At 31.2% G+C, this 17,953-nt stretch overlaps 1 protein-coding gene across 1 annotated transcript in view; it reads left to right on the top strand.

The window, feature by feature from the left end:
- LOC142334215 (uncharacterized) overlaps positions 1–17,953 on the top strand; it is a 163,695-nt gene that overhangs the window by 32,586 nt on the left and 113,156 nt on the right. The window contains exons 6-8 of the mRNA XM_075382061.1: positions 10,466–11,233; positions 12,642–12,754; positions 16,991–17,173. Of these exons, the coding sequence (XP_075238176.1) occupies positions 10,466–11,233; positions 12,642–12,754; positions 16,991–17,173 (1,064 nt within the window). The remainder of the gene's footprint in view (positions 1–10,465; positions 11,234–12,641; positions 12,755–16,990; positions 17,174–17,953) is intronic.

Genomic DNA, 17,953 nt, shown 5'->3' with positions numbered 1-17,953 from the left:
TACTATTCCCAGATCCTGCCCCAATCACCAGGACTGGTCTTACAATTTTTTTTTTTTTTTCAGACCATTTGCCATTCTCGGTATTCAATTTCTTTCTTCTGTATTATTTCTGTTACCAGCGATTCGATTGTTTCCCATTCTTCGACATCTTGTAACATGTATTCCGCAGTGGTTTCAGGCGTTATCCACCCCAGGCCATGGCTTTGCTTGATTCTTTCCCATATGTGGCACTCATAATAGGTGTGGTGAGGCGAGTCTATCAATCCACAATATATATAATTAGGCAGCATTCGTCGCCCAAATTGATGCAAGTATACATTCTATTTCCCATGGCCAGAGAGAAGCTGGGTAACGTAATAACCAGTGTCTCTGTGACCTCTCTCCAGCCATGGTTTTAACCTGGGAATTAGCTGGCGCATCCATCCGTCCTAGTGTGTTACACCCTATGCCTCCTCCCATTCTTGGTATAAAAGTGTCTTTGCATCCTCCTTTATCATTCCTATGTACCCTCTTTTTCTTTGTAAAGCCATCAGTCAGATAGGAGGAACTCCACTAATACCTCTGCTGCCACTTCCAACACCGTTTTGTATGCTGCCACAGTCTTTATGGCAATCCGACATTGTAATGAGGTTAACCTTCACTCATCTTTTCTTATCAAAAGCAGCGTACCATGTTGGTAGCTCATGCTGAATCATAGCTGTGGCAGCTGCCACCAATAGTCTACGTTTTTCTGCTTTTGGCCCCCATTTGGAGCCAGTCAAACAATTGAGGGAGTTGACAGTCTCTCTGCTTTGCTTTTAACTTCTTGAAGGTATTTAGTGAACAGACTATTCTGCACAAACCAAATACCTAAATACTTAACATGCGGCATCATGTCTGTTTGGACACCATCCATTTTGATATTAATACGGCATATTTTCCTTCAGCCCACTACTGACACCACTTGCATTTTTTGAGGTGAAAGCTGAAGTCCCCTGGATCAGAGCCAGATGCAAATTCTTTTAATTAGGAGTTGGCAGCTCTTTCAACTTCTTCCTCTGTCTGTCCGGAAGTCAACACCCCATCAAATGTGATGTTCCAAAGCAAGGGGCTTAACATGGAATCTTGGGGCCCACCCCTTGCATTAGGAACCATACTTCTCTATCTTTAGTTTCTGTCAGTACCTTCCTATCATGCAAATAACTATTAATCACAGCTCTGGGATAGGGGCTAATGTCTCTTCTTGCTAATTCATTCATAATGGCCACCCACGTTATGCTATTGAAGATGTTGCATATGTGTAGGAGAACCAGTAAAGGAATCTTCCTGGTTCTCCTTGTGCCGGCCCTACATGAGTCAATCCAGTTTATTACCATGCATAGCGCATCAACTGTTGATTTACTTTTAACAAAACTGAACTGCAAATGTGAAAGGCCACCTGATGTCTCTAGCTCCATCAATACTTATTCAGCAAGGAGTTGTTTGTATAATTTGCTAAGAGTAGGTAACAAACATATCGGTTGATAGGTTTTAGCTTGTCTGCCTGGAGTCAATTTCAGAATTAGTAGAAGCCATCCTTGTTTCCAAGAAACTGGGAAATCGCTGCTCCTGGTTGAATGCTGTCAAGATGGGCCAGGGGTGCGTCACAGTCAGTCCCTTTACTAAGCTTCCTGAAACTCCATCAGGTCCCAGTCTTTTATTAATGCTTATTCGAGAGATTTCCCATAGGAGTTCACTTATACTAAATTGTCTCATTACTTACAATGTTCACCTGATTGACTTTTTTAGTTATAAAGATCTCCCGAATGGCTCTTTGCATCTGCCCTCTAATTAACAGAGGGTGGAGCGCACTAAATCTTTTTACCAACACCTGGTACGTCATCCCCCATGGGGGTCATCATTTAGCTCTTTAACCAATTTTTTCCGTGCTTCACATTTGGCTGTTTTAATCGTGTAAAGAGTATTTCTGGCATGTTTATATGCGAGTTCCACTTCTTCCACATCTTCTAGCCTCTATCTTCACACTTGCTATAGTTTACACCGTGCTACAAGTATTGCTTTTCATTAGTCTACAATATCACGAGACCACCAATATACTTTTTGCCATCTTGGATTAAGTTACGGCCTTAGTTTATCATTTTCTTCCTTAGTCTTCGATTAGACCTTTAGATTAGACTTCGTAAAAAGTCTTCTGGGCTCCAATCTTGTCTAGTCTCCTACTTAATCCTCACTGCTTCTGAGAAGGCTACAATCTGTGACTCCGTTGGCTTCCAATTATATCTTTTTATCCGCTGTATTGGGTCTCCAAGGTGGATACTAAATTGAATCACACAATAGTCATTGGAAAAATCCTCCTCAAGCACCTTCCTGTAGATCAGTCTTGGCAGGAGCCTCTCTGGTATCATATTTCATAGTTGGTGTCACTGACATTCCCGGCCTCCAGTCTGGTGTCCCTTCTCCCCACAATCCAAACATCGGCTGGGTTCACCACAGTCTCGATTTGGTGTCCCTTGCCTTCACAATTATAACACAATTTCAGGCGGTTAGGTTTATAACACGCCATCACTCTGTGTCCGAGGTTCCATGTCTATATCTAATGCTTTAACATGAAAGATTTCCCTATGTAGGTTTTGGGATTTTTCATTCACTTTGCATTTTCTACCTAGGACCCTAGTTGTTTTACTATGTCTTTTCTTTTATTTGAGGACTCCCTCACTCTAATTTTCATAGCGTCTGCATCTCCTTTCTTTACTGACAAAATATCATCTGCTATGTCATTGTCTATGTTGCCTTTAACTTGTTTTAATAGATCCTCGTAGCTTACTTCAAATTTTCTGATTGTGGCCACCGATGTCGCTATTACTTGGATAATTTTCTTTCTAGGCTCTTTATTCACAAGATGAAGGGGCCACTATATGTCATTCTTGCTTGTCCAATACTCTAGTATCGTACCAAACATTTATTCTATACTGTCACCATGCGTGAAGAATGACAGTCTATTATTATCCATAGTTTTTAATTTATAGAGCGCCTGCACAGTCTGATTAGTCATCTCCTCACTGCTCTCATCCATCACGACTGCAAAAACAGTTCACTTATCCTCATCCTCATCCTCCGGATAGAATATTGAAGTGTATTGTGAGTCTTTAATTACTGTTCCTCCTGGTATATTGTCATCTTCTCAAGCTGCCCAATTCCTGCACTAGCTTCTGGGTTGTATCCATATACGGGTTTATACTACCTCGATCTTCTGACACAATTGAAACTCGAAAATTCTCTTCCTTTATGGTCGAAGTACCTCTAGTAATTGTCATTTTCTTATAAACTTCCCTTGGCCAATAGGGCTCAATGATCTCTTCTAGTCCTTTAATATTCCCTGCAGATAGTTTTTTCAATTCTTTCCTGATTCTTCACTTTAGTTTTTACTATCCTTGCAATAATTGAGTAAATAAATAAAAATAAAAATCACTGGTATAGACATTACAAAATAAAAAAAGAATTAACTAGAATGTCTTAACAAAATAATCAATATATTCACTAATATTATTTATGATAAAATAAATAATTTCATCATTTAAAGAAAATGATTGTTGTATCGCATGTTAGTCAGATAAAATTTAATACTTAGATCATAAAATATCAGAATAAATGATTATGAGATAGTGACTTTTTTAAAGACAACTTTAGAATATGTTGTATGTCTTGTGTGTTACTGTGTTCTTTGAACAACTTATAGTATGAATAAAATCGTCACTTTTATGAAATCTGAAATGGGCTTTACCCCTCTTAATAAAAAATGGATTTTCACTTTCTTTCAACATTCTATTTTGTTTCGTATTTTATTTTCTTGAAGGGGCATAAATAAATATTCTTACAGTTTGCTATAATTTTTCTAAAAAATATTTTAAACCTTGGTTTACCTTTTATTGTTGAAATAGGAATTCTTTATTCTACTTCTTCTAGGAACAAAAACTAAAGCAGCTCATACCTTTCTCAGCACCTTTTGCCTCAAACAGTTTGTTTATAGTTTGGAGTTAGATGCTCCATCTCTCTTTTAGTGAATTGTTTTTTTGTTTTCTTGTCTGATAGTTGCTATAAAAAAAATATCTTACAGAATTTTCAAACAAAATTTGTTTCAAGTTTTGTAGAAATTAACTTATTTCTAAGAGCTTTTCATAAAACACATTCTTAGTAGTGAATATCTGAAGCTGAAACATTAATATGCCATAGCTGTTTAATATATAAAAATGTTTGTTAATATTTTGTATAACAGTATTAAAGTGGAATAATTCATAATTGATAAAATTAATTCAGTTTTATTATACAATGACACTATAATAATCCCTCAGAAGCAGCAGTTGTATTGCATGGGTAGGGACACTTCTTAGTAGGGCTTGCTAGTACCAAGATACTAGTTTCTAAAATACCCTAATATTCTATATTGACATTAACAATAGCTGGCTCTAACACTGAGCATCCCAGCAAGTAGTATGGTATATTTTATGACAAAATATTTGTTCTGTTTGGAAGTCTATTAGCACCAACCTACAATAAGAGTTTACAAACCCACTGCAGTGAAGACCTTGCGCCTAAAATAAGAAAGCAAATCTTAAAGAAGTCAAATATGGAGGCTGTTACTTGATGGGTAATGGACTTCAGTCTCTTTCTGCTTTGTGGCTCCTTGAAGTTTGCAGCATATGTATGCAGAAACGACCGAAGAATATTGTTTAGATTGCAGGGAAAGATGCTGAAGGGAATGGTAGCAGTAAGTCATCTGATCTACGTCAATTATAAACTTACAGACACTAGTAGGAGATGGTTCCGTAGAAAGTCCTTTGCAGAAGAACAACAGACAATGGCCAAAGCAGGATAGCATGGAACTGCATGGTTGAAGTGATGTAATGAACAAAAACATTTTCACTAATGCGCTACTACAAGGCCATACAAGGAGAAAAAATTTTTATAGGAAGCAGACAAGAGTTGTTCAAAATAGTCCATGTAGATATATTTGAATTTAGCACCCCACTCAGAACAAAATAGCTTAGCAAAGAAACATGATTAAAAAAAGATTGATACAAGAAACAATTGACAGAATAATGGAAGAAGTTGCAAATGAAATAAACATGAACTGCAACCGTAATGCATCCATAATAGAATCCAAACATATAACAAATTAAAGAAGCATAAATAATAATGTAATCGTATGACATATAAGAAACTAAAGAAACCATGATACAAACAGCAAGCATGAAGCAACAGTAAATCAGAACATACTATGGAAAGAATACTATGGAAAAAAAGAGGAAGCATCAAAAACCAAAGGAAAAGAAACATTAAGCACATAAGTCATTAAGAAATGTTAAAGACAATAAGAAAAACTTGATTACAAGTCCTGATTACCAGAACTAAGAATAAGCAGAGAAACCAGTAATTATATAGATAAATATATAGAAAACAATGTATAGGCATGTCAAACATTTAAACATTTACAGTTAATGATATATGGTGCAACATGTACCACAGTCACATTAAATAACCAGAAAATTTACCGAGGATCTGTTTAAAAACAGCCTACTGACATGGGAGAAAAAAAATAGAAATCAGGAAATTAAAAGTAAAATAAGACAAAAAGTAGATGAAAATTGAGAACAGTTAACAGACAATACAGTAATCAGATAATTAAAAAATAATTACCAATTTAATCTATCAACACTAAAACAGAAATTAGCCATATGTGATTTATATTCCTAAAACACAAAAAAACATCATTCAGTTCTTTTTGATGCTAATGAAAACTTGTCCAATTAATAAATATTCAAACTGGAATCAACAGCATTCAGAGGAACAGCATTAGAATTAAAAGAGGAATCTTTCAGGTGGACTTAAGTATGCTCTGGTTCTACATAAACTTAAATTCATTATCCAGCTTCCTAAACAACAGTAATTTTGGTTTCAGAATTATGTAGACAAACAACAGCAAACAAAACTAAATCTCTGCTCTAAGTATATGATATTAAATTTTTTGCATGTAGCAATCTACAGTTAAACAATTGAACTGACCCAGAGCTATAGTACAACAAACCTTTTTTTCATCAAGAATGATATTCAGACTAGTAGAATGCTAAACATGATCAGCAGTAAAAGGTCAACAAAGGTTCAACAAAAGAAGGGATACATTGAAGTGGAATCCCTAAATTATGAAGAAATATGCTAATATTTTGTTACATCCCAATTGTCAAAGATCAACCTTAGTCAGATAAAAATTAAATATAGAAACATTTTGAATCAGGTTGAAATTATTCTACAGACAGAACTGAATGGCAGGAACACTATGTGGTAAACACATCCAGTACCATTCCTCACATATTTCTTTGTAATTATCAAATGCTTTCAGAAATAGATATGCTCTCAACAAAATAGTCATAACAGCTTAACAAAATAACGATTACATCTTGAAAAATCAGCAGTTAAAAGAGTCAACAGCAAGAGAAGAAGAAGGAGGAGACGCCGTAGACATAAAATGTTCTATTGATTGGTCAACACCAACATACAGATAAGTATTTAACTCAGTGTACTTGACAGCAGAAAAAAATACAGTTCTAATGGAATATTTATGTTAATATTACAGGATTCTATAATTATATAAACATGATTTAACATATGCACCATAATTAACAAATTATTAAATAGGAAAAATTGGCTTTGGCTCACTTTGCTGGTTATTATAAAAACCCTGATGCAGTAAGAAATAGAAAATAATAATCATTGGCAGTTCACCTCATTATAAATACAGTCCATTCACTGTTCTAGAAATTCATAGTTTTAGACTAAAATTGAACCTTCTTCAATGATAAAACTACTTATTCTGCTTTGAAGCATGAGGCATTATTTTGATTATTTGATGGAAGTTGCGGTTCCAAATGACAGTAGTATTTAAACCACTTAGAATGAAAAAGATAAAGTACAGAAATCTGAAGAAATAAAAGAATTGTGGCAACTGGATCATATATTAATGGTTACAAAAGTAATGTCAGCAAGTGCTGTTAAATCTAAAAAAATGTTAGCATCAAGTATCAAATGCTACATTAAATATAAAACCAGATATATAAATCCATATCCATAAGTCAGCCATTCTAAACACCTGTTTATTATTTTGTGAATTCTTAAATACCAGTAATAAAAAGGTTGATCAAAAGGCTTGTTTATTTGTTCTAAATACTCTGAAAGAAACCTCAAAAAATAAATAATAATAAAAAATTATTTGTGTATGTATATCTGATGTAGCTTGAAGAAATATACAACTTGTCACTTATTTAATGAACAAAAATAACTGTATCCTTATCTATTTAAACTAATAACAAAATCTGTTAATATTCTTTCATTAATTTAATGTTATTATACATTAATGTCATCATCATCATCAGTGTTCTGTTATTTAGCAGATTCTTATACAGCATTGGCTCCCCATTCGTTTCTATTTTCAGGTAACCTCTTTGGATGAACATGTAACTTCTACTTTAATTTCACTGAACACTGGCTTCATCTTTCCTCTCCCTTTCTTATCATTCACTGTACCCTGGAAGACAGTCTTCAGCAAACAGTTCTTCCATAACATATCTCCAATCCAGTTTCTTTTTCTGTCTTTCAAAGTCTGCATTAGTGATCTACCGTCTCTCATCCTTTTGCACCTCATCATTACTAATTCTGTCTGTCTAATCTATCTTTTCCATCTTCCTCCAGATCCACATTTCAAAAGCTTCTAATCTTTTCTCATCTTCCTTGCATAAAGTCCAAGTCTCTGCCCCATATAGTGCTACGCTCCATACAAAACATTTAGCAAGTCTTTTCCTAGGTGTTTATCAAGCTTAATACACAACAAGTTTCTCTTCTATTGAAAGCTTCTTTTGCCATTGCAATTCTAGTTTTTATTTTCTTTGTGAATTTCATATCATTAGCATTAGTGAATGCTCTCGAGATATTACATTAGTGTAATATAATATAATAAAAATAAATAAAATGCAATTAATAATAAAATAAAAAAAATATTCTAATGTGTTTTAAAATTTAATATTATTATTTCTAAAAAAAAATCTGATAAAGTATTTTTAGTAAAAAAAATCTAATCTAATCTTATTTTTGAGCTTGCTTACTATTACTTCATACTATTATTTTATACAATTTTACATTTTAAATGTATCATTTTTGCAAAATTTTACCAATTACGTAAAACTTCTGCTATCAATTCTTAATTACTAATGTGTATTGATTTAAAGTAAAAATTAAATCATTGTTACTTTTTTTTTTTAATTTTTGTGGTTGCATAACAATCATCTAAAATTTTTAAAAAATTATTCGTAATATTTGGTTTTTGATTTCAAATATAGTCTGATAATTTGGATATCCCGTCAACATAATACCATAGTCTTTAACAGATAGGAATATAATAATAAGTAATAATTTGGTTCAAAATCAGTTATAAATTAAGACAGTATGCACTGAAAGAGATGTTCTTTAGTCTTCTGAACTGATAGGTTTACTTCAGTTAAATTTTTTATCAGTCCAAATCCCCAGTAGCAATATGTTGACAATGAAACCCTGAGCCATTGAAGTAAATAGTCTGAAGTAAATGGAATAACCCAGTTTTAGTTTGTCATAATATTTTTTTTTTACATACAGTTTCCCCAATACATTCTACTTCACTTTTCTATTAAATTTTTCAGTAAACTAATTCTTTATAGTACAACTCTTTGTGTATTCAGCATACTTGGTATTTTAGTACGCATCATACTAGTGCATTTAGGTAAATCACTGGCAGAAGTTATAAGTAACAGTGACTCCAGATCTGAGTCTGTAGAATACAGTTTAATGTGACTCCCAATTAGAATGATTCTGTATTAAAATGTTAAGAAAATTTTGTTTTCTGCCACTTAACTTTGATTTGAAATATTTCAATGTTGAATGTTGAAAATTTTATGCTTATAATTTGCCTACAATATTCTGGTTAACACATCAAATTACAGTAAATAGCTACAGTCATCCATGAAAACAAAACTGATTTACAACAATAGTGCATCTTGGAGGCACCCTTTTGTTGCTATGGAATATAGTGAGAATCTGCATTACAACAGGCACAAAACTGTGACTGCATAATTTTTTTGATCACTGTTAAGTAATCGTAATTGTTAAATTGATCACTTTAACAATTTTAGCCATATCTCAGCTGTTAATAAACTGTTTTGAACAAATGAGGCGTCATTTTATTTAAAATATAAGGTTTAACATTTTTATCTAATACAATATAATTCTATAAAACTAATATTTACAGAGCTATTGGCTGTCATAAATGTTAATGGCTGCCGTTTCAGAATTTTCAGAGGAAGTTAACATTTTCAAATTTATTTATTTTGTTAAGGTGTTCTGCACATGCATACCAAATCTTTTTAAAATATTTCAACCCATTCTTAAAATTTCTATTGAAAAAATATGAAATTGCATATGGGAAATAAAGTAAGATAGAACATTTTCTTACATGAACCTTTGTGTTTATTTTGATGTCCTGTGTAATCCTTTAAGTTTGGCGAAGACCACCTGGGATAGCCTGTGTATTTATCTTATCATTTTTAAATGACATCATTGGTGTTGTGTGAAATGTTGACTGAACAGTTACACACAATACGCTATCACTCGATTGAGCAGGCTCTGATAATAACGTCTTCAAGGCTGTCATAAGTTACTCTCATTGGAAATTCAGTCTGGGAACTTCTGTACACCTTCAGATAACTGAACTCATTGTTCAGTAACATTATTTATTATTAAACTTCATATGTGACCATTTTTTCAATTGGTAACATTTTCTACATAAATACATATTGACTTTTACATATCATGGTTATAGTAGACACTAGTTTATTTTTTGGAGTAAAAATTGACGTGTGCCACATTATGAAAAGGTCCCTTCTAAGGATAGTAATACAAAAGAATTAATGCACATACAGAGTCAGAGATATTAACAGTTCTCTAATTAACATTTTCATTGAACAAGTAATTAACCATATTAGCAAACTTTTCATAAGTTTTTTGATAGTAACAAAACACTAGTTCTTATTTCAGTGAGTGCTTTTACAATAATGGTTTTCCTTCATTCTCTTGTTTTATCAGTGTTTATCAACAATGTATTGTAAGTGACCCTTGCTACTACTGTCCTTCAAACAACTTAAACAAATTTTATGTATAAACGTTTATGTTTAAACTACTTAATGCAATGATGGTCATTGTAAATGTGATATTGGCTTTGTAATTTTGCCGATTTTTTGTCATTAACAGTAAAACTCATTTTTAACATTTTCAGTTAGCCAGTGCCTCTCATGTTGAATATATTTTGATGTATGTTGGTGGTTAATTTTACTGTCAGACTGATCTTTTGTTCAGATTGTTAATGTAATGAAGTTTATTGTGTTGTGATGTTTGATTTTGATTTTTGTTTCAGAAGAAATTGATGATGGAAATGTGATAATCCATGAAATGGAAAATGCAGCTATAACAGCTTCTTCTATAATTAATCATCTCACTTGCTCAGTTCAGAACACTGACACAAAACTTGTTGATGAATCATCATCTGTTATTGCAGATAACAATAATACTATAAAGCAAGTGATTTCAGCTGATGATAGGTTGAAGGTATCAGATAACAAAGCAGATGTAGTAGGAATCTCTCCAACTGATGATCATACAGTAATAAAAAGAGATTATGAGGAAGCAGAAGTTGATGAAGAGGAATCAGATTCTAATGGAAGCCACTTTGAAAAAATTAATGATGATGGTTTTGATAATGATGATGGAATTGTTGAGGATGGTGGCAGTGATGTCAATAATGATGAAGTGGAAGATGTGGAGGATTTGATAAGCAATGGCAGCACACATGAAAAACTTTCTAAAGATGATTTTGATAATACTGATAAGCAAAATATCAATTTATTATACCAACGAAATGATCATTCTTTAATTTCAGTTAATGAAAGTAATAACAACTTTAGTGTGGCTGATCGATTCTTAAATATTAATGCCACAGAACATCTTTCTTTATCTGATTTAGAAATACCAATTGGAGTAGATGTGTTATCTAATAATTTGGCTCAAAATAGTATACAAAGTACTAATAATATTAACACTAGTAACGGTAATAATAATTATAGTTGTAATTCTAATAATAATATTAATAATGTTGGAACTGACAGCAATCTTCTGAAATTGCAATGTAAGTTGAATAATGTAACTACAGTATTTTTTCATACACAACTTGCTTTATCTGTTACAGTTTTGTTAAGATTTTTAGTATTATCTCATTTTTACAATTTAACAATTACAGGAAATATAACATTTTTGTGCATAAGGATTAATAAACATTTAAGGATAGAACTTGTTAGTCTAATTTCACTTTGTTGTAAATACAAAATATCGTTAACGTTACAAAAAAAAGTGCTTTAATAGTGAAGAAAAAGTTATTGATCAAATGTTATTGAGTAAAAAGTTGCTTTGAAAAATTATTTGCTAAAAATAAAATCCTTTTTTCTTAAAATCAGAGTTTTTGATAAAAATCTGGCTTGGATATGAGGTTGATATGAAAAGGTAGAACTCTATCAGAATCATCATATCTAAAAAGTTTAAACTTTTAATGTTTACTGCTGTAATGAAAATCATTACAGCAATGTGATTTTTAATCTAACACAGTATTTCATTTTTGTTAATAATTTATTGAGTGTAATGTAATTGATAATTTTAATTATGAGCACAAATCTAATTTTTTTACACTGAAAAAATATAGAGATTATGGAAATGGTATAGTAAAAATAAATTTAAAAAACCTCATGTATGTTGTTAATCAAAACAGTTGCAGGCAACTAGACATGCGACACTTGTTCTGAAAAGAGCATAAACAGTCTCAAGAATAACAAGCATTTTCTTCTGTATTTACCAGGAAAATTGAGGAGAGATGTATTTTCCTTCTGCCTAATTCACTGATCATATTACAACAATATACATCATGTTGCAACAGCATGTTACATAGCAGCAATCAAGCCTTTTATCTCCTTTACAATGTTCACTTCAGGAACATGCTGTTTAGTGAACATTAACTGTGGTTAATTCCTCTTATTCACATCAGTTGGATGGACTTTGAATAACTTAAAATGAAATCTTTTATAACAAATGAGATTTCATTTTCAGAATAGGGCTGTTTAACATAAGTACCCTATTAATCATTAAGGGATGATATTTTTAAAGCCCAGATCAAAATATTTTGCAGACTACTGTCCTTGCCTCACCTAAAATGATAAGGTTGAATAAGATTAGGTTGAGCATTTAATTGGTGATTTCAGATTTAAGATTTACCAACAAAATATTCACAGATTAAAAATGACCACTTACCCTGTTGAAATTATTGTTAGAGCATTGACAGTTCTTACTTTCTTTATTTTTTGTGGGTTTTGCTATTTTTAAATGATTGTTTTATTGTTGATTAAACCCTTAATAATAATAGTTTTTAAAGCTTATTAAGAAGATTATATATTTATCTTATAACTTGTTCTTCATAATATTCTACTAGGTTCTGTTCATTTTGTTCTAAATGTTTACTTTTCTGAATTTATGCATACATTTGTTTACAGTTGCTCTTGAGGAAGCTAATAAGAAGTATAAATTGGAATTAGAAAAGTTACAAAAAAAATATGAAGAAGAAATTTTGCAGTTGAAAGAACATATAAGTGCACTGAATGCAAAAGTAAGAATTTTTTTATTATTCTTTTCTTTTTTGTTTAATATTGAATTATTTCAATAATGCATGATGTTATTGAAATAGTTTTCCTATGGTTGAAGTGTTTTAATCATATTTTGCAGTGCAGATTCGAGATATTGATTTTTGTGTATGAATTTTATAACTATAATTATGATGTTTTTAAAAATATTTTTCTCAAATTAAAAATATAATTGGTTATTCAGATTTTTAATTTAAAAAAAGTAACATTACAGTTTTTGTATTTCTTATTGCTAGCATAGCATTGATGATAATGTTATGGCAGAAGTATGTATGTTTCATACATACACATCATAATTTTGAAAAAGTATTCATAGTAGTTCTTATTGTGTTCTTTCATAAAAAATGTCCTCACAAATTTTTTTTGTATTTTCTGGAAGCGGTTAAAAAAAAATCATGTCTTACTGAATATGAGAGCAGGTATTTTTATATAAATTGTCTCACTTTTTCTGAAGCTTTTTGCAATTATTTACTAGCAAAGGCAAGCATAAGCTTGCAATGGAGTTTATCGATGCACTTTTGCAGGTTGTTTGGAGAGGAGGGTCCCTCCTTTAAATCCAAAATGGTAGCTTCCAACTTAGCTTCATTTTCAAGTAAACTTCATTTAAAGATTTTTGAGTGGTTCAAGTAGCTTATTTGTATTATACTCACAGCAGCTGCATCAGCCAAGTTGTGAGTGTTCCAGTCTCAGTTTTGAGGTTATAGGTTTAAGTCTGTGTAATTTTTTCTTACATATACAGTAATGTAAATGACTTTTTTATTATATACTATTTTTATAATTATACTAATATATACAAGAATCTAGAAAAAAGGTACATGAATTTCATGTTTACTTATTTTTTATATGAATATAACTATTATTATTAACTTAAAAATCTGTATGAAGATGTGGAAATAGAGGTCACATGAGGAATTAAAGATTAACAGATAGACAACAAATTTGTTTTATAATGCTTAAAAAATTGAAATGAAGTCATTTATTCTAATTTTCAGTATTCATGTTACAATTAAAATAAATTTATTTTTTTTCAAGTATTATAAAACAAAATCTTTTTGTTAGGCAAATAAAATAATAATCAGCAAGTATGAGATTCATATAATTTTTCCTAGATTTTGATAAATATTATTATTATATACTATTTATTAATAAGTAATCTGTATTAGTCTAGATTTAAGAAAAAGTAAAAGTTAAAAAAAAGTTACAGACTCAAACCTGAGACTGGTACATTTGCCTCTCAGCTGTTGCTGTGTTGACAGTAATGTAAGCTACTGGAACCGCTCAAAAATTTTAATATGGAGTTTACTTGAAAATGGGGCCAAGTTGTAAGCTGCAATTTTGGATTTAAAGGAGGGAATCTCCTAATTACAACACTGCTAAAGCGCTTCACTTTGTTGCCAGTTGACCACCTGCCCTTGTAGTTTTATAATGAGTATGATGAATTTGCTGCATGATTTCTTCTTTTTGACTTCAATTCAATTTTGCTTCAGATTCACGCAAGGTCTGACTCTTTAAATTTGTCACATTTTCCGAATTGGATCCAAAATTTTCCTTTGTAATTCACTCTTCTTAATCATTGCATAAGACACTGATAAATGCCTGATTATGATAACTGATGAAAAGTTAGAACAGTAAATACAAATGTAGCTGATTAATATATGTTATGATCACAGGTAGTTCAGATGCATTTCTCAACGTAAAAGTGCAATGATTGTGGACACTAATATATTTATTTCTAAAGTTGAATTGCAAAATGTCATACTGTATGATTTGTCATAAAAGTAAGTAAGTGCATATATCATGCAGTACATTTTGTATGTCAGATCATAGTGATATGTGTACATGGCAGAATTGGTTTTATAGAAGACATGTATTTAAGGGCTATTCAGAAAGTAACTTCAGATTCATTATTAAAAAACACCAATTGATAAAAAAACAGTTTACTATATACATTTTATAACTACTTTCCTACACATTGTCATCCAAATTAATGCACTTGTCATATCTGTAAACAAGTTTTTGAATACCCTTGGCGTAAAACACTGCCGCCTGAGAATTAAGCCAGTTAGTAATACTGTTTTTCAATTCCTCGTCATTTTCAAAACACTGGCACTTCATTTCTGGGAATTTTTTCATTTTTGGGAAAAGGTGATGATCATTGGGAGCCAAATCAGGGCTTTATGGAGGATGATTAAACAGTTCCCTTTTGAAACTCAATTTGGCATTGAGTACGTACTGCATTATGCGGATGAGCATTGTCATGAAGAAAAACAATGCTTGAACTCAGCATGCTATGTCGTTTATTTTTTGTGGCCATTCTCAATTTGTTCAACAGTTTGCAGTAAGTTTTAGCATTAACTCGGATGATTCTGTTATTGTGAATCAACAATTTTATTAAATTTTCACATAGACACTTGCAAAAAGTTCATCTGTGACAGTTGATGGTTGACCACTTCTTTCATTGTTGTGAATGTTTTTTCAACCTTTCTGAAACACATGATACCATTGTCTTACAACACTGTCACTCATGATATTCCCTCCATATACTGCACAAAGTTCACAATGAATTTCAGCAGCTGACAAGTTTTTTTGCTAAAGGAAATGGATGATGGCATGCACTTCACAGTTGGCGGGAATTTCTATGACAGCAGCCATTTTGAACAAGAGTTTTATGGAAACAAACAAGTGAGCGATATTTCCAATAACACTTCTAGAATCACGTTGAACTGGGCTATTCAGCTGTCCAAATATAGAATTACTATCCCCGCTCCTTCTTGCAGTACTGAAGACTGGATGTTAATTTCCAAGTAGCTCTTGTACCTGTGATTACAAAAATTTGTTAGCCGAGTCATAGTACAATGTTTATTTTGCATTTATGTTTCTTATGTGTGTAAGAAAGTGGTCACTTATGAAATTGGACTGTTTAATTTTTTATAAAGTATTCTTTCTACTTACTAACTTTCAAATTTACAATTCTATCAAATGCAAACTGTCTGTTTGTATTTAAAAAAATGACATACATCTGTTGTTTCCTTATTAATATCGAAATCCACTGCTTTACATCAACTAAAGTTTTATTAAGTTTTTCAGTAGTTCAGTAATAATCAAATTAATTTTTATCCTTGAATTCTGATCTAAATTTAAATTATTCATTCATGCAAGAACTTCATTTTTGTCTTTTCTTAGCTTGTTATTTTCAGAACTCAAGCTTCCATGCATGGAATTAATTTCTTATTGGTGGGACATTTTGTTATTTCATTTATCTGACAGTGACATAATTTTAGTGGCTTTTAATTTCATTTAACGTGTCTTTATTTTGACTGACATTAATTCAGATTCACAACTTGTCTTATTTATTGATTTTTTTTTTTTAAATATTTTGTTCTGAATATTACATTTCTTTTGTAACTATTATTTTTGTTTGTTCATTTTTAAATGTGTATTTATTACTCCCATTTTGGTTTGATTTTTTACATTTGTTTTACATTTTCTACAGAATTACAGATTTGTTTTTTAGTCTGTGCTATAATAAGGCATTCTATTGCTTGTGGATAATAGTAACAAAAGAAAAAATATGCTTTCTTTATAAATGACATATATTTATAAAATGAAATTTTTTAGTTTGAAAATTTTGCTTTATTATTTATTGGAATTTCTTTTATATCTAGAAAAAATATTTCAAATAGAGCTGTTTATTTCATTTAAGTATTTAGAATTAAGGGAAGTACTTTTTATTAATTTTGTTATAGAACACATCTTTTTCAGCTTGTTGGTTTTGCATCACCTAGAACATCTCAACAAGCACTATAATGGAAATTAAAAGGTGTGAAATATGAATAAAATGTTGAAATCTGAAGCCATATCTAATAAACTAGTTTCTAAATTTACTCAATACTGAGTACAGCAGTTTCACTGCCTTTTGTTGGCATTTTGTAATAGTTGATAATCATAACTGTTGATGGCTTTTAAAATGTGTGACAAAAAAGTCTGTGTAGAGTAGTATTTAGTCATTTTCATATTTAGACATTTATTCATTTTCTCATTTTTGTTTTAAGCAACAGAAGTACTTGACTTCAGTGAAAATCACAAGAATAGTTGTGTTGGAACATTATATATTTTACATTAGGTTATTTAGTGACTACTCAGACAGTTTTTTATTGTTTATTATTCTATTAATATAATTAATTAACAATATTGCATTTTAGCTGGCAGTGTATGAGTTACAAGTACCTGTGACAGGGACTGGAGCAAGAGGCAATAGGAAAATTCTTGCATCACATGAAGACCAGATGAAGGAATTAAAAGTAGAAATTGAGAGACAGGAACAACTTATTGCAGGTTATGAACGAGAGAATCAAAAACTGTTTCAAGATATGTCTGCTTCTAAGGTAGAAATTGTTTTATTAATTGTTTCTTTAGTGACTTTTCACTGATTTTTGTTACTTTCAGTTCTTTCATGATAAAGGAAGTTTACATTTGTGGCAACTATATGTCATATAATTTACCTAAAAAAATCTGTTCACATGAATGGAGTGTTAATAGAATTTGTTGTTTACAAACAAATTTTTATTTTTTTTTGGTAATTTTGTTTCATCTGTGTAGTACTCAGAAAGGTTCTATTTTTACCAGACTACATACATAGGAGCAGTGGTAACGTGTTTAACTGTTATGTATGTTTGTTCCATTCTGTAGTTTCTCAGATTAACCAATTAAAACCAACTTTGTATAGTAACAGGTCTTCGGTTTGGAAGTAACATAGGCAATTGGTCTGGAAGTAACGTAGATTATCTTAAATTGTCTTAACTAAAAAGGGGAGGCACTATAGTGAGGGGACAAAATTAAAAAAATTCTGCTATTATCAAATTTTAATGATGGTATTCCATAAAACCCACAAATGAGCTGTACTATAATAATAAAATAATTATTAAAAAAACAAAAAAACTACTAATTCCACACATCTGTATAGAATAATTATGAAAAACGAACAAACAATTATGAAAATAGTTAAACAAGTGTTTTTTTTCTTTCAGACATTTTTTCAGGATACAGTAAGTTAGTTAGCTATGTGAAATCTAATATTACTTCTACATTCTATGAAGTAGTTGGGTGCCTGTTCAGGCTGTTTGAGATTGTGACTTTAATGGCCTGCACTATGTATGTTAACTCTA

This window comes from Lycorma delicatula, chromosome 1, assembly GCF_047948215.1.
Source record: "Lycorma delicatula isolate Av1 chromosome 1, ASM4794821v1, whole genome shotgun sequence".
Classification (NCBI taxonomy): Eukaryota; Metazoa; Arthropoda; class Insecta; order Hemiptera; family Fulgoridae; genus Lycorma; species Lycorma delicatula.
This window is presented reverse-complemented; position numbering and strand designations above follow the sequence as displayed.